At 27.3% G+C, this 19127-nt stretch overlaps 3 protein-coding genes across 5 annotated transcripts in view; 2 read left to right on the plus strand and 1 right to left on the minus strand.

The window, feature by feature from the left end:
* Tomosyn (syntaxin-binding protein tomosyn) overlaps window positions 1-7159 on the plus strand; it is a 48570-nt gene extending 41411 nt beyond the window's left edge. For all 3 annotated transcript variants that reach the window (XM_075731006.1, XM_075731007.1, XM_075731008.1), the window contains exons 16-21: window positions 4415-4528; window positions 4606-4734; window positions 4814-5200; window positions 5277-5385; window positions 5461-5803; window positions 5866-7159. In XM_075731006.1, coding sequence (XP_075587121.1) covers window positions 4415-4528; window positions 4606-4734; window positions 4814-5200; window positions 5277-5385; window positions 5461-5803; window positions 5866-6003 — 1220 coding nt within the window. In that variant the 3' untranslated portion in view covers window positions 6004-7159. The remainder of the gene's footprint in view (window positions 1-4414; window positions 4529-4605; window positions 4735-4813; window positions 5201-5276; window positions 5386-5460; window positions 5804-5865) is intronic.
* Window positions 7160-10733: 3574 nt separating this feature from the next.
* Window positions 10734-16012, plus strand: LOC124498822 (uncharacterized). The gene is made up of 2 exons (XM_047062644.2): window positions 10734-12870; window positions 15253-16012. Exons 1-2 carry the CDS (start codon window positions 12465-12467, stop codon window positions 15630-15632), a joined length of 786 nt encoding a protein of 261 aa, XP_046918600.1. The 5' UTR covers window positions 10734-12464; the 3' UTR covers window positions 15633-16012.
* A 277-nt stretch (window positions 16013-16289) lies between these two features.
* On the minus strand, window positions 16290-18136 carry Ilp5 (Insulin-like peptide 5). Its single transcript, XM_075731012.1, has 2 exons — window positions 17403-18136; window positions 16290-17315 (listed from the first exon to the last, which is right to left on the minus strand). The coding sequence occupies exons 1-2, from the start codon at window positions 17866-17868 to the stop codon at window positions 16828-16830; spliced, it is 954 nt and encodes a 317-aa protein (XP_075587127.1). The 5' UTR covers window positions 17869-18136; the 3' UTR covers window positions 16290-16827.
* Between the last annotated feature and the right edge of the window lie 991 nt (window positions 18137-19127).

The raw sequence follows: 19127 nt of genomic DNA on the forward strand, positions 1-19127 counted from the left end.
TTTCCTTTTTTTTCCCACTTTTATATTTTGATACAATCAAATCAAATCCATTATGTAGTTGTTGAAAATCCTTTTCATTATTAGTTAGTAGTTCTGTAAATGTAGTATCAATATAGATTGATAAGTTTTTTTGAAATCGAAAAATTGATTCCATTTTTGTTTTGTTTTGTTTTTTTTTATTTTCATCCCGTTTCTTGTTTTAATCGAAATTATTATTCTATATCCATCCCTATTATGATGATCAATATCAACCTTTATTGATGGCTTAATTTCAATCCATCCACACATCTTTAGAATAGATAACATTGAATCCAATACCATGTTTTTTTTTGGAATTATAATTGTAGTTTTTTGTTCCCAGTTGCATCATATCCATTCATATTAGCAAAGCTATGTGCTAGTATTATGATCACTCTATATGTGTAGTTATTATTGCCCAAATTGTCAAAAAGAAAAAAAAACAACAACAAAACCAATTCCTCACTCAATTTTAGGATTCAAGATTTTTTTTTCTTTTTTAATAATCACAAACAATAGTATAGAATCATCATAATCCACAATAGATGCATAATAATAGAATGCAAGCTATTTAGCTAGAATATATGAATTAGATGATGATAATTTTTTATTCATAAAAAAAGCGGAGTTGACATACACACACCCACACACACACACACACATACTCATATACCATACATATATATGCATAGAATACAAAAAAAATTGAAGAAAAAACAAAGACATGAAATATTTTCGAATCAATTGTTCCTCGACATCGACATTTATTTTTATTTTTTTTTTTTTGATCAAGATTTCTTTTTTTTTCATTGGTTTTTCATCGATCATAGTTTCGTTTGATTTTATTCTTTCCTTCCTTACAAAATAAAAGCGACAAAGAGAGAATGATAATCAAACGATTAATCAATCAATATTAATTAGCTCGAATATAGTGACTACCGATTTTGATTCAGCGATTTGGTGAGCCTTTTGTTGTTGTTGTTGTTGTTGTTGTTGTTTACTTGTCGAATCATGATGATCATTTGTGTAAAATACCAAAAAAAAACGGAAACGATTCTTTAAAAAATAATTATTCAAACTTTGTCTTACGATATATTCAATTATAATTGTTGTTGTTGTTGTTGTTGCCGTTGTACTCCACATCAATTTGCCAATTTTCTATTTTGACTTTGATTCTGATTCTTTTTTTTCTGTTTTTTTTGTTTTGTTTCGTGTTTATCGATTTTGATTGTTCTTATTCATTTGTTTTTATTGTTGTTGTTGTTGTTTTGCTATTATGGTTTTTATATGGTTTCGTTTTGTTTTGTTTTTTGTTGTTGCATATATTAAGCCTGAATATAAAAACAGCCAAAAACAGACCAAAAAAAAAAAAACATTTCGTTTTGACATTACAAAATTATGAAGAATTGCCAGTGTGTGTGTGTGTGTGTGTGTGTGTGTTTTTCCCATATATTCATTTATTTATTTGTTATAATAATGAAAATTTTTTATACTGAACGGAAAAAGTCAATTTAAATTTTTAAAAGTATCCTAAAAAGCTTTTTTTTGTGATTGAGTTTGTTTGTGTCAAACAGTTTCCGAGTGAATACGATCGATATTTTAAATTTTTAACTTTTTTCCGATTTTTTTCTTTTCGTTTTGCCATTTTTTGTTGCATGTTCATTTGTTTTTTTTTCATTCCTTTTGGCCGTTGGCGTATATCCCCACGCCAATGCATATGGATGGATATAGATTTGCAAAATTTTCCAAATTCAAATTGAATTCATAAAGGCGAAGAAGAAATGAAATTCACGTGAATTTATTTTTATTTTTTTTTTTTTTTGCAAATGGCCATCATGTCCAGAATTGGACAAAAAAAAGCAAAAAAGAAAAATGACATTTTTTTCGTTTGTTAAATTTTGATCCAGAATAGAATTAATAAAAGTTATTATTTAGAAATGAAAACAATTTTTTTTCCATTTTTTCCGTTCCATTCATTCATTTATTCATCAATTCAATAATGTTGTTATAATTTATGTTAGAATAAATTCTTGTTTGTTTGTTTGTTTGATTTTATTTAATATTCTATTTCATTCTATTCTGTTCTGTTTTTTTTCCCAACTTATTCCTTTTTTTTCATCATTCTTGTCAAGCTTATTTGATTTGTTTCGTCTATATTTTTTTTCACCCATTCTCTTGTCATCATCATCATCATGTTTTTTTTTGTCCGTCATTCGGTTAGTTCGGTCAGAAAACGACCACTCATTCATATCAAACCAGAAAAAAATGTTGAAAAAAAACGTCGATTCTTTTCATGTCCAATACCATTCATTGTACCCATACAGTGCGGCTCTTTGGCCAAAAGATATTGGCTTTTTTTCCAATGAAAATTTTCTCATAAATTTTTGATATCAAGTATTTTTTATTTTCAACAAAAAAAGGAAGAAAAAAAAATAAAAATTCATTGAATTCATTGTGTGTGTGTGTAGTAAATTTGACCGACTGACCAAACCATTACGATGATGATGATGATGATGATAATGGCCAAAAAAATGGAAAATGGAAGAAAATAACTTTTTTTTTCGCTGGCTTTCCAATTCCAGTGTGAGTGTGCGTATATAGTTGTCATGAAAAAATTGCTTTGTTGCGCCTACTATTCGGTGGATGCATCTTTCATTTTTCATTAAAGTATTTTTTTTTGTCTGTTTGAAATTGACCAATGGCCCTTTTTTTCCGTAGATAGATGAAAATGTTGATGAGAATGGACGCCATTTTTTTCTAGTTTGCCCTTCATGACTAACTTTTGTTTTGTTCTTTCTATTGCAACATTGAGTTTCACATTGTGTGGAATATTGGTCAAATTTTTTTTTTGCTGGTCGATCGACGATCCATTTAAGTGTTTAGAAAGGAACAAAAAAAAAATTCTCTTTTTTGGATCCAAAATGTAAAAAAAAAAGAAAAACACAAATTCCTTCCATTCTATTCGTCATATTTGTATACATGTGAAATATAGAGAAGAATTTTCAAAATGTTTGGCATTCTGTTTTGATTGATTCCTTTCTATTTGAGTGTTTTTCGTTTTCCTAAATATATAAATTCACTTTTGACTCATATCATGCATGTAATTTTCCTACTTTTCTCCGTTGTTGAATGAATTTAATACATATATACATATGAAAGTTTGCTTGCAGTTAAACTGAAATTTTTTTTTTTGGGGAAAAATAAAAAAAAAATGAGAAAGTTTTGATGTATGCATGAAATGTGTGTGTGTGTGTGTTGTTGTTGTTGTTGTTGTTGTTTGGTGTTTGGTGTTTGGTGTTTGGTGCATAGGTGTTGGATCGAGTGTCGATTTATCGGTATTCATTCATATATGATTTTGACATATTCTTGATGTTGTTGAATTTTTTGAAAATAATAACAATAATAATAATAATAATAATAGTATTTTTTCGCATGATTTGTTATTGATCACTAAAAAGAAAAAAAAGAAAAATGTCCAATTTCTCTCTCTCTCTCTCTCTTTCTCCTTCTCGATTCTTTCTCTCTATCTCTCTCTTTTCTCTATCTTTCATTTCATTCTATTTTTCGTAACACACACACACACACACACCTACACACAACGCTTTCACATTCACACACACCTGTCCACAAGAACAAAAAAAAAATAAACATTTATCCATAATAATTCAACTATACTACTAACAAACAACTGAATAACATGAATTTGGAACAATAATAATAAAAAAAAAATTTAAAAATATTAGGAAAAATGAACTAACAACAACAACCAAAAAAAAAACACTCAGCTTTGAAAAGAATTTTCTTTTTTTTTGATTTATATATAATCAAAATTAATATTCGCTTTTTTTTATGGCTAATAACTGATCACATCACTTTGTGTGAATATATATAGATATAAATAATTTATGTGACGATGATCGATTTGCTTTGAATCTGATTGCTATTGATTTTCAGCTTTTTTTTTGCTTTTTTTTTTTGTTCTGAAATGCAACTCTTGTTGTTGTTATCGATTTTTTTTCTTTTCTTCATGTTTTGCATGGCTTTTTTTTCACACTACTATAGTAGTAGTTTTGCCTGTTAATCATCATATATTTATTATGTTTGATGTTTGAGAATTCCTAGTATATATCAAATTCTATTCCTTATTTCCATATATGTAATCTAATGAATGTCTTTTCAATGGTTGTTCTATTTAGTCAACCTATGACAAAGACAAACCAAAAAAAAAAAAATCTTTTCTCTCAAGTTCATTCCTTTTTTTCCTATTTATATATCTTTTTTTTAATGAAAAAAAATGTGTATGATGATGAATATAATAATGCTAATCAAATGTCATATATTTATTTATTATTTGATTGATTTATTTGGATTCGTGAATGTCATACATTCATTGTAGACAAAATTGAAAGCTTTACCCGATCACGAAGCTCCAGTATGTCTAGCCTGGAGAATGTTGGCAGTGAACCAGTTCAATTTTTGATATTTGCCAATACTTATGTTCTCAAAACTGGTATGTTTCGATTGGTTTTTCTGTTGTTGATAATTGATCTTGTTTACTTTTTTTGAATGATGAATTTTGTCATTTAGATACTTGTCCCAGTCCAACACTTTGGGTGGGTACAAGTTGTGGTACTGTAGTTGTCATTACATTGACAATGCCCGATAGCATGGACAATCGTGTTCTATGTTTGCAAACTGTTCTAGCAACACCTAGTCGTAAGTGTCAATCATATTTGAATCAAAGAATGATTGGAACTAATTCATTTTTTTTTTTACATTCACAATTCATTTATAGCGACCATATTTCGTTTGAAAGGTTCAATATTGAATATTGGATTTCTTGATCTAAATGGGTGTAGCCTACCATTATCTGCTGATTCATGGAAAGATAATAATAAACGAAATGAAACTTCAACACCGACAAGCACTGGTGAATCAAATAAACGTACCGGATCATTGACTATCACTCGTACAGGTAGTGGTGGTTCGGCAAGCAATCGAATGACGAAAACATCGCCCACATCTAGTACAACCGATGTACGAGATTCACATTTGGTCGTGTTAACATCGGAAAAACAAATTCGTTTGATTGTAATGCCTCAACAGATTTGTGCTCAAAAAGCTGTCATCACTGAAACATCGTTTGCTGTACGAGCTGATCTTGTATTTATTAAGAATCAAGGTTTGAATCAAAAATATTGTTTTTCTCTTATCTTAATTCATTGATGTTTTTTTTCTGCATTCATTCAAAATCATAGATGCTTATTGTTTAGCAGTATATCTGGGCACCGGCAACATTGTAGTCTATAGTTTGCCAAGTCTACGTATCTTAATTGATAATGATTTTTTACCATTAACTGATGTCAGGTATGTGAATTTAATTAATTTCTCTTGATTTTAATTTACAAATTTATTTTTCTTTTCTTTTGTTTTTTCATTTAGAATTGCACGAACAATACTTTTTAGTGTAAATGGTCATGGAATGTATCTATCATCACCATCAGAGTTGACAAAATTCACAATATTGGCATCATTCTGTGACAATTTACCCGATATGATTGGTTCAGTATATACTGGTCCAAAAGAATTACCCGAACCGCCCAAACAATCATTTTTAAAAGGTTTTTTTGGTGGCACACCGACACCATTAGATCGTGAGGAATTGTTCGGTGAAACGAATGCCGGTAAAGCGCCCAAAACAATGGCACGTTTAATACCAGGGTCAATTGAACATGCTAAATCACAATCCAGTGCTATTGGTGGTGAATTTGCTAAATTAAAAGAGGTAATATCAACAATTCTTTGTGAATTTCTTTTATTCATATTTTTTTTCTAAAAAAAAAATAGGGCCTATCCGAACGTGGTGAACGTCTTGGTAAATTAGAAGATAATACAGCTCGTATGCAAAATGAAGCTGAAGCATTCAGCAGTATGGCACATGCTGTTATGCTCAAATATCGTGATAAGAAATGGTATCAATTCTAAGAATACCACACCAAAAAAGAAAAAAAATTCTTCAATCTCTCATTTTCACTATTTATTCAACAAACGTACAACGATCAAAAAAAAATCAGCCATCATATTTATATACATTATAATCACCATATATTCATATATGGTGTATATGTAACAATCGGATAAGAATATGGATTATTTATCAACAATCTCATAAAATCATTTCATCATCATCATCATCATCATCATCAATCATCATTCAATCAATCAATCAAATGTTTTTCAAGAATAATTTAAATGATGATTTGTTATGAAGAATTTGAAAAAAAAATATTCATTCAATTTGTATTGAATTAAAGAAAAAAAATGGACAAATTAATGAATCACATGGTGTTGTGATGAAAATGTTTACAGGAAAATGAAATGAAACAAAACAAACGAACAATGATGAAGATGAATATTGGAAAATTTTGTTATTAATTTGTTAATTTTATCATCACTTTATAAATTATCGCTGTTGATGTTATCGAAAAATTTTTTTTTTCAAACAAAAATTTTAAACATTTTCTCTTCATCATATTATCTACTATTCTTGCGTTCTCTCTTGGAAAAAAATAATAATAATAATAATCTCATCTTACCATCCTATACATATGCTTATTATTATGATTTAATGTTATTTCAATACAGAAAGTATTTTATTTTATGAACAATTCAGTTACCACACACACAAATACACACATAAATACAGGACAAGATAAAAGAATTTTCAGTATTCACAAATGAAAAAACATTACACAAAAAATGGCTAGATTGTGATCATCATCGTCATCGTCATCATTATTTAAACGATTGCCATATATATTTGATTTATTTAATTAATTAGTGAAACAAACAAAAAAAATCATGTCCATATAATATTCATTTACGTCATCAACGGGATGTTTTCTTGTTGTTGTTGTTGGTGTTTGTTTGATAAAATACCAATATAACACAGCAAAACAAAGTAGTGAATAAACAAACAAACCAAAATACATTTAGGAAATATATAACTACATTGATTGATATATTTTTTTTCCTTTCTCGAAATTTCCTTTCAATAACACCAAAAAAAATTATTATTATTATTTAAATTCCATCTCATTAGCATTGTCATGACCAACGAAAAAAAAAAAATAAATAAATAACTAAGTCAATTATCATTGTGATGAATGATTGGAATTCGTCTCTTTTTCACTTCGATTTTTTTCATTCATCAATTTTTTTCTGATTTTCAGTCTTTCTTATTCTGGCCATCATCATCATCGTCATCATCATAGTGCTCATCACACACACACAATACATGAAGAAAAATAAAAATATTGAAAACAGGAAATCAAATTGCCAAAACAAATCAGAAATTTTTCCTTTTTTTCATTTTTTTTTGTTTTTCTCTTTCATCACGATTTTATACATTAAACAACATTCATTCATTCATTCATTCATACTAAATCTGGATTCATAATCTGATTGAAAACAAACCAATATAATCAAAAGTCAATGGCGAAAAAAAAATTATTATTATTATTGAAAAAAAACCAAATTTCAAACAAAAACAAAAAAATTAACAACGTAGTTTATTCAAAACAAAATTTGTGACAAAAAAAAACAAAACAAAAAACAACCATCATTATTATTCATTATGTAATGTGTAATACAAACATACTACGCAGATGCATAAACATACATTCACTTCCTAGTGACACACACACACACACAAACAACAGCAAATTATCAAATTATTTCGAAATTTGAACCAAAAACAATATATAACCTAAAATCATTCATTCGATTAATTCATTTTTTTCAATAATCAATTTCTCATCATCATTATCATCATTGATTTTCTTCGAATTCCGTTTATTCGTTTTGATTGACATCATTCATTCATTCATTCATTCAACATTGAACAATTTTGAATTTAATTTCCTTTGAATTGTTTTGCGTTCTAAAATCTGGATTTTACGTACAAATCATTTTACACATTACTAATTACATTCTCATCTCTTTGATCACATTATCGATTTTTTTTTCATTCTATAAATACAACAATCTAGCATCAAAATATACTTATATATATATAGATTATAATTATTATATATCAGAATTTGTAATCACAAAAACCAAAAATGGATCGACCGACAGACAGAATCAATCAATCAATCAATCATATATGATATTCAATCAGATAAATATTCTAATTATCATTATAAATTCATTTGATTATCAACATTGTTCGCTTTTTTTTGTCTTCAGATTTTTTTCCCATTGCTTTTTTCATTGTCGTTGCTGTTACATTAATCATGATCATCATTACCATGAACACACACACACACACACATGAATGAATTGAATTGAATTATAGCAAAAAAATAAAATAAAATAAAATGAAAATAACATTGATCAGTTAATTCAAGTGAGAATGAATTTTTTGTTTGTTTGTTTGTTTGTTCATTATTGGGTTTTTTTTCTCGTTCTTACTCAATTTATGTATTCACAATATTCAAGTACAAGGCCCATTTAAAAAAAATGATGATTATCTAGATCAAAATATGCTGTATTTCAAAGGAATAAAATTCAATTTGCCATTCAAAATTAAAGAAACAGATTATTATTATCTTGTTCTCTTGATTTTATATATATATATATAATAAACTACGATGTTCCATAACATCGTAATGATCATATATCGATAATACGTTCGCAGTCATGATTGGGAATCGGACACTATTGAAATATTTGTGGATAAAATAAAGCTTTATTGATCAAGTATACGCAGATCATAGATCCCAGATACTCGATGGATAATGATAATTTGGGATGGGTTTATATACTAGATTACAATCAATTAGAAACATTAATTAGGTTATAACATTCATTAAATCAAAGTCGAACATTCCATTTAAAATATTCAAACATCACAACTTTGATCATTAACATTCCAAAACAATCATGTTTTGGATTTCCAACGTTACATCCCCTCGCTCAAGAGGATGCTTCGGCCAATTCGGGTGTGGTTGGTATTTGGCTCTGTTGTCATAACAGCAATGATGTTTCTGGCAAATCGACAATAACCAGGTACTTTGGAAATATTGCACGGATAGGGATTAAACAGGTTGATACTTTTTTGGGGACTAAGGTTGATTCAGCATTTTTAGACGGACGACCCAGAGAAAACTACAATTCGAACAAATTTTATCATTTTTTTTCATTTTAACAATCCTTTCAATACGAGTTGAATCTTCTTCATTACATTACAATAAATCATCAAATTTGTTTCATTTTTCACATAATTTTTATACAACTTTTTTGACCAAATTTTCTCGATGCAATTAACGAAACATTTTCTTAAAAAACCAAAAAAAACAAAATAAAAACAATATCACCAACAATCAGCTAGAGGTGCATTTTGCCCAACCTCTCTATATAGCCCGGATTGAAGGTGTCCATAAAAATATCACGAACAATCACCATAGATTGAACGTGTCCGAAAAAAACGTTGAAAATTTTCGTAATTGCCATCAAGATCTTCAATAAAATCATTGCATCAATTTCACATTATTATAAAACAAAATTCTTCTTTTTTATAACTTCATGATTCATTTTTCTCGTCATATTGATTGCTTTTGAAAAACTTTGATTTTGGTCGGTATTCGACCCTCGTTGATATCACTCATATTTTCTCTGGGTTCCGGTGGAACTATTGGACGAACAAATATCGACGATCTTCTTGAGCCAAACATTTGAAATCCATTTCCCAATGGGAGCGCAAGTTCGAATCTTGCTGGCTTATAATAAACTACGATGTTCCATAACATCGTAGTGATCGTATATCGATAATACGTTCGCAGTCATGATTGGGAATCGGACACTATTGAAATATTTGTGGATAAAATAAAGCTTTATTGATCAAGTATACGCAGATCATAGATCCCAGATACTCGATGGATAATGATAATTTGGGATGGGTTTATATACTAGATTACAATCAATTAGAAACATTAATTAGGTTATAACATTCATTAAATCAAAGTCGAACATTCCATTTAAAATATTCAAACATCACAACTTTGATCATTAACATTCCAAAACAATCATGTTTTGGATTTCCAACGTTACATATATATATGTTTTATGAAACCAAAAATGGAAAATAAAACATATGAAAACATGAATTTTATATTTTTCAGAAGAAATTTTTCTGAAAAACAAATATCATATATCAGTATAAGTTTTTAATCAGTAATTATTTTTGTTGATAACAAAAACAAACTAAAAAAAAAAATGATTGATTGATTGATTGTCAAGCTATATGTGTGTTTTTACATTCTACCCATGCTATTGCTTTATTATGTTAATGATGATTGATAAAATGGGTAGCCTAAATAACAGATCAACGTAAAAACGTATTGATGTTATTTTTTGTTATTTCTAATCTATCACTCTATTGATTGATGATGACGATGATGACAACGATGATGAAGATCCAGTGATAACCCATTGATACAGTCACGTTTTTTTTTGGATATTGTTGATGATGGTGATGGTGATGATGATGATGATGATGTTGATTTCAAATAAGATGAATTCTTGTTTGAATAAAAACAAAAAATTTGTTCAAATCTAATTGCGCATGCGAATTGATATTTGTTTGTTTGTTCACAGATTTCACAATCACCATTTTATTCATTTACGTTCATACCATTATTGTAAATAATGGTATTTTGAAATATTTTAATCATCATCGTCATCATCATCATCATCGTCACCATCTTTGTTTTACTTTCATCCAACCATCCATCCATCCATCCATCCATATCATCATAATTATAAAAGAACCATTGGACGATTTCGTCAATAATTTATTTTCAAATAGCAGCAATAACAACAACACGACGACGACCATTACAACAACAACAACAACAACAACAAAAAATCAATGAAAGGAAAATCCTTCAATTTTCAGTTTTGCTGTTATTGTTGCTGTTGTTGTTCTGTTTTTTGTTTTCTTCATAATATATATATGAATGAAAATATAAAAGAAAAATGTCCAATAATATGCCAACATAATATGTGTATATTTTGATGATTAATTTCATACTTATAAATAATTTTTCTTTTTGAAAAATAAGAGAAAACTAGAAAAGATTTCTTTTTTTTATGATTATGATTTTTTCATTGTTCCAGCAACAAGTTGTAATCATCATCATCATCATCATCATCTATACACTTGAAATGCACACGAACAAACAAGAGAAATAGAAAGAGAAAAATATCATATCTGATTGGAACAAATAAAGAGATAGATAGATTTTTTTTCTCTTTTTCTCCATGATTTTTTTTTCGTTTTGTTTTCCTACATTCGTTATCATCATGATTATTAAATCGATTCAAATTGATTGATTGAAACACATAGACATATATATACAGTTTTATTTTCTTTACTTTTTTTTTATCGATAATGATGATGTTTTGATGGTCTAACATACATACAAACAAACACATGCACACATGCACACATGCAATCGATTTAATTGTGTTCCAGTGAATGAATATTTGATGTGTTCCATGTGTCATTCATAATGATGATCAATCTGAATAAATTGAAGAGCAAAAAATCTGTGATTTCATCAAATTAAATTTTAAATTTATTTACAACAAAAAAAAATTTATAAATTCTATTGCTTCATCGAAAGAAATTTAGAGAAATAGAAAAAAAAATATTGAAGCCTCGAACATACACACACACACACACACAACCAAATCAAACATTCACTTCATTTCAATTTGTTTCGTGGAATTTTCATTTGTTTTGTTCATCAATCACCGTTCGATATAGAAAGGAATTTCCAGAATAAATAAAAACAGGATATTTGCTCATAATTCCGTTTTTTCCCCTCTTCTCAATTCGATTTCAATTCATTCATTCAGAAATTGTGAATTCAACAACAACAACAACAACAACAAAAAATTTCGTTATTGACCAATCACCCACCAAGCATATTATAAATTTTTTTTTCATTTATTTGATATTAAAATTGATTTGAATGTCATTTTTTTCCTGTGCGTTTGTAGATATCTCATTGTCCAATGAAATGTCTACACAATAAGTGATTGTTTGGACATCCTTTTTTTTGTGGTTGATGACAGTTATTTTATTTTTTTTATTTTATTTCATTCTTTCTGTATTATCCCAAAAATTTGACGTTATTCATATATTCAATCGATCACATCTACAAGTTGCAGCCCTTTTTTTGCAGTGAAATTTTTTTTTCATCCGAATTGGAAAAAAACCGCCAATAAAACGGCAATAAAACGACAAATTTTTCCATTATTATTATTATTGAACAACAACAACAACAACAACAACAACAAAATTGTTCAACGAATCTTATTCAATTCTAATCAAATATTCTAATACAAAACCAGATCTACAAAACAACAAAAAAAAAATGAGAAAAACAATGCGATTAAATGGGCAAACAAATGCCCGAATTAAATCATCACGTTCAATGATTGATAATGAAAATTCAACAGGAATTTTATCCATTTTCCGTTATTATTCAAAATTTATGTTAGGTTTTTCATTATTCTCATTATCGATGAGTATTGTTCTATTATTCATTGGTACATATGCTTATTATGAAGCACATATGATTGGTACAACAACAACAACAACAACAACAACAACATCAACAACAACGTCCAATATTGATACAAACAATGAATCAAATATAAATCTACAATTTTATCGTTCCATTATGAATTTTTATGGTATAAATGAAATCAATCTATCGATGTTATATCGATTGGAATCCACTATAGCGATTGATGATCATCAAGGCAAATTACATAGCTGTAAGTATTATTTAATCAATTATTTTGTTACATTAAATTCTGAATTTTCAATTATCAATTGATATTCAATCTAAAAATAAAATAATCATCAATCAGTACATTTGGAGATTGAAAACATTTCTGAAACAATTCTATAAATAGCTAATTATTAACGATTTAATTTATGCAATTTTTGTCATTTTGTTGTTGTTTTTGTTTTATTTTTTTTTCTTTTTTTTTCTTTCATGGACAAATTTATCATTAGAATCGATGAAAAAAAAAATAAATGTACAATCTGTACAATGTTCATGTAATTGTAAATGATTTCAACGATGAAGAAGAGGTAATATGAAATGTTTTCTTCGAATGGATGAATGAATGAATGAATGATTGAATGATTAAATTGAATAGATTGATAAATGTTTATGAACCTGGGGAAATTCCTATCAAGTTCATTTTTTTTTGTTCAAATATAAAATTATTGAATCAATTTCATGTTCAGTTCAGTTTTTTTTATTGTATCACATTAATTCCTAGTCAATCCAATTCTAGCAACTACCCATGGTGTTTGTTTTTTTTTTTTTTTGATTCTTTCTACCCTCTTCACAAATAAATCAAACAAGTTATTCGTACGAACAAATAGTGGTTTGTGAAGTGGTAAAAAAAAACATTTTAACAGAATGTTTGTTTCGAAATTTTAGCATCGAAAACAAAAATTGATTTAGGAATGATATTGACCTCGGTCAGTTTTTTTTTTTGCTTTCGGATTTATTCATTTTTTTTCTTATCTTGTGTATCCCACTGTCTCTTGTGTTTTTTATTCATCATCATCATCATCATAAGCATCACACATGTTCACAAAGGTCTCTCTATGTTTTTTCATTACTTTCACTCTCTCAAATGAATGTTGTCAATCGATTGATGAGAATGACAACAACAACAACAACAACAACAACAAAAAACAACAACGAAACGATAATGAAATATTTCAAAAAAAAAAAAATTAAAATCTCGTTTTTTTCTTTGCTCTCTGTCCAAGACATTCACATGCATCCAACCATTCATTCAATACATATACACGGCACACAAAAAAAACAAATAATTAGTTTAGCATGAATTTAGTTTGAAAATACGTCAAAGAGAGAACAAAAAAAAAATGAAAGCGAGAGAGAGAATATTTTTTTTTTATAAAAAAACGACAACAACAATTATGATTATGAATCGAAAAAAGAAAGAAAAAAAAGTGCTAATAGTGGAACATTGATTATGATGATGGACAAGTGCAACCATTTGATGATGATGATGACGATAATGATAATGGATAATGAATATTGAAAGATACAGACAAATGAAGAAAATTGAAATGTAATTACGTTGGCAATGAAAATTATTATCATCATCATCATCATCAAAATATCTAAGACTGACATTCATGTCTGTAAACACATACACACATAACTCTTCCAATTTTATTTTCACAATAATAAAAATAACAATAACACTATTATTAATACTTCAACAACAACAACAACAAACAACGAAAAAAAAAATCAGACAGGCATTGAGAAAAAAAAATGCAAAGATAGTGAAAAGGAGTAAAAAAAAGGATCCAAAAGTTGAAAATGAAAATTATTGAAATTTTTGGCAATGAAAATTATTATTGCACACACACATGCATACACAAAGAGAGAGAGAGAGACAAATGTGAAGCAATGAAACTCAGTCTTGTGTATCCTTGTTTTATCGATTTTTTCTTTCTTTCTTTCTGTTCAATAAATATATTATTATATATTATATATACCGTGTTATAATGCTCAATACTGAAAACATGGATGAACAAAAATTCAACTTGAATACACAGAAACAGAAACAGTTATATGCAGGTATAAAAAAAATGAAAGAGAAATGAAATGAAATGAAATGATCTGTAAATTCATCGCCATCATCCTTGACCTGATGGTCAATTGTATTGTTTTGAATTTTCTAAGGTCTGTCTGTCTCTTTCTTTCTTTATTTCTTTTTCTCTCTTCTTTTTCAAATGTAAAAGAGAAGAAAAAAACTTTTCGGAAAAAATTTTTCAACGAAAAAGTTTTCCATTAAATTGATGGATGATGATGACCATAAATGCGACAATAATTAATTTCATAATTAATAAAATTTTAATAAAAAATCATCATCATCATCATCATCACTATCATTAAGACGCTTGTTGAATGATTGCATAAGGAAAAATAATAATTATCATGGTTGTTGTCAATCGTTTTTGAATCGATTGATTTTAATAATCAATCAAATTGATTGATCCAATATTGAAATGATTGCATATGGAAATTTTCCCATTATTTTCATAGAAATGCATAATTAACGATTGTTTTTTTTTTGTTTTTTTTTCATTTCAAACAGATCAAATTAGCATGCTATTCGTTGCTGTTATATCGATTTTAATCGAAGTTGGATTAATCTGTAGCATCATATTTGAACATTTTAAATTGAGCCTATTCTATAATATTATTATGATTGTTGGACTTTTTCATCATTTATCGACATCATCATCATCATCATCATCATCATCGTCAACATCGACAACATCATCGATTATGGTACAGAATGATAATACGGATGGCATTACATCATCAATATCATTAATATATCAGATATTATTCCTCATACTATTTCTCATATATTCATTTAGTATAAAGGCAAAAAATAAGTTTGCAAGACGTTTGTTGATCAAGAATGAAATTGAACTTAATGCCGATCAACGATTCATACAAAAAGCATAATAATAATAATAAAATAATAATAATAAATATAATTGTGATTCTGAAACAAAAACAAACAAACAAAAAAAAAACAAAAACTCAAACCACGTGTGTGTGTGTATGCATATTTCAATAATATTCATAAATATCGATAAATGGATTCGTTTGATCGGCAACGAATATCATCATCATTCATTCATTCATTATTTAGTAAAATAAATCCTCTTTCGTTTGGTGTGGGCAACCATGGAAATCGTCATTTGAACAATTGACAATTACACAAATATTTTGCACGATTCTTTCTCATTCACACACCCATACACAAAACAATTACACTAAGTCATTGATATATAAATGTTATAATAATAATAAATATTAAGTGATGATTATATATAAAATTTTTCCAGGCCGAAAAATTTTCATCATGTTTTTCTTTTTTTTTCACATTTTTGTTGTTGTTTTGATTATTTAAAATCAATCGGTCGAGATGATTGCGCCATCTCGTATCTTGTAATGATAATAATGAACATGTTAAATCAATAATAAACGGTTTTTTTTCTTTTGGGTTGATTTTTATAAATCATAAATTTTTTTTTTATTTTTATTATTTGAATTATAGAATAAAATTTTCTTTTTTCATTTCATAATGATTTGATGATTTAGAAATTCAGAAATTTTTCATCAATTTTTAATCAAAATTAGAATTTGAAAATGATACGAAACAAAAAAAAAATTGGCACCCACTTATGTGTTGTGGTGATGATGATTAATTGAAAAAATAGCAACAAACGAATGCATTTGTTTAGCATTCAATTCATATTTTTTTTCTTGATTCAAAAATAAAAATTAAAAAAATTTAACAAGTTAATTCGTTGAATTTTTTAAGAATTCAATAGAGTCCATTTTGAACAAACTAAATTCCGTTTTTTTCGCTCTCTTTCTTTCTCTGTTTTTTTTTTGTTTGTTTGATCAATTTGTTGTGTTCAATTTTTTTTCAATATTTTTGTCGACTAGAATTGATTTCAAATGATAATGATGAATTTGTTTTCACTTAGTTTTTTTTTAGTGAATCAATGAGTGTGAATGAATGAATGAATGAATGAATAATTTGTATATCAGGAAAAAATTTTGTTTTGTTTTTTGTTTTTTGTTTTTGGCAACTACTTCTTTGAGATTAATATATATGAGAATTAATATTTGACAAAATTAATAAATTTTAATATGTTGGACGTTTACGTATACCACAATATTGATTTAATGTTTTTAATCCACATGGACGTTTACAGCATTCATCAACGATACCACGTTTTGGTCTTTGTATACGATTGTGATTATTATGATTCTGTAATGATGACAATGATGATCGTGAATATGTATCTAAGAAATCGATTAAATCTTGATTTGTATTCTTATTGTTATTAATTTTATTATTATAAAATTGTGTTGATTGATGTTGTTTTTGTTGTTGTTGCTGTTGTTGTTGTTGATGTGAATATTTTAATATATTCAATATATCAAACCAGGTTAATTCGCCAAAATTATTATTATTATTATTATTATTATCATTATTAGTATTACCATTAACCATTAATAATAGATTCATATCATTGAAATCGACATCATTATCGACATTATTATCCTGTACACTATTTTTATATATTGGTTCATTTTGATGATCTTTAATTGAATAAATGTCAATTGTTTCTGTGTTAAACAAAAGAAAAAAAAATAGTAAACAGTTAATTTATTCGATTTTCATATAAAAACAAATCTTTTTTTTCAACACCATACCTTCTGCAATTGGATTAATTGATTTGGATAATCCAGATGTTCGTTTATTTGCATAATAACCTTTACAATAAAGTGCTAATGCTTTGATTAGATTTTCACCACAATAATGTTGTTTTTCTGCACCACGTGTTTCAATTTTAATTGGCATCATCGATGATGATGATAATGATGATGACGAAACAATTGGTAATAATGAATTGATTGATTCATAATTATCAAAATTTATGTTATTTTTATTCGATTTAATCATCATTGTATCTTCGGCTGTAGAATCAGATGATGATGATGAATAAATTGGAAATAAATTTTCACCATTAATTCCACCATTTTCAGCATTATTTTCATTACTTGATAATGTTGCCATGACGCCATCATTGTTGACATTGATCAAATGGCACAAACAGCCGATTATTGTCGCTACAATTGACAACATTTTTGATTTCCTATTCATTACAATTGTTGACATTTTTTTTCGTGTTCAATTTTTGAATGTCACGGGTTGCGTCAATGGTTGCTGATAAAAAAATTGGATTGTGAAGAAAGAAAATAACCTTTTTACGAAGATAAAAAAAACCGTTGCAATAACAACAACAACAACAACGACAACGTCAACAACAAAATTATTTCGCAGATGATTCGTATATAAATATTTCATTCATTTATTCAATGTTTTTTTTTTGCTTATATATCTAAACAAAAAAAAGATTGAATCAATCAATCAATCAATCATTTCAACAAAAATAGTACATTCACAATTCTTAATCACAATTAGATTCAAAAATACAAACATCAAATCAACTTGTTCGAATTATATGATTCGATTGATTTTTTTTCTTTCTTGTTGAACAGTTTTTATATGCCATGATTGTTCCATATTGCTACCGTTATCGTCAAATATCATCATCATCATCATCATCATTATGATACAGAGAATAATAATAATAACATGGACCGCCCCTACTTAAAAAAAAAGAAAATAATCGGGGTCGAAAACCGAATGAAAATGAAGAAAATCCAAAATCAAAAAAAAAGTAAATGTTTTTCATGGATTCCACTTATTTTTTCTATGTTTGGATTGTTCATTTCATTCATGTAATATATGGTAGTAGTATTTACACATGTAGACAAAAAGAATTTCGTTTGTTTGTTTTCCATTGTGAATTAAAATCATACGCAATTGGTATATCATACATGTACAAGAAGAAAAAAAAATACGAATCCATAATTCCATGTAGAAGTTGTTCATAGATGATTGTGATACTTGTTTGTTTTTAATTCAAATAAAAGAAAAACAAAAATTCTGTAGGATGGTGAAAGAATCCAAAAAAAAATCAATCCATTATCAATTTTTTTTTTCGTTTTTGTTTTGGTTTTAAATTCAATTCTAATTCATTCACAATCAATCAATTACAGATCACAGTTTTCATTTTTTTAGTATTGATTTTCAATGAGAAAAAAAATTTGCTGATCACATGAAAATTGGGCCTGTCAATTGCAATCAAAAAAATAAAAATAAAAAAAATAAAATAAAAAGATGAAATTCTTAATAAAATGAAAATAGATTGATTAGAAAAAAATCAATTTTTTTCGATTTTCTATTTTATATTTGGTTGTTGTTGTTGTTGTTGTTATTTTATTTCAAAATTTTATCACCATTTTTTTCATCATGTAACAACAACATTCCGGTGTACTCACGCACACACACACGCACACAACACGATCAAT

Source organism: Dermatophagoides farinae, chromosome 5 (assembly GCF_024713945.1).
Source record: "Dermatophagoides farinae isolate YC_2012a chromosome 5, ASM2471394v1, whole genome shotgun sequence".
NCBI lineage: Eukaryota > Metazoa > Arthropoda > Arachnida > Sarcoptiformes > Pyroglyphidae > Dermatophagoides > Dermatophagoides farinae.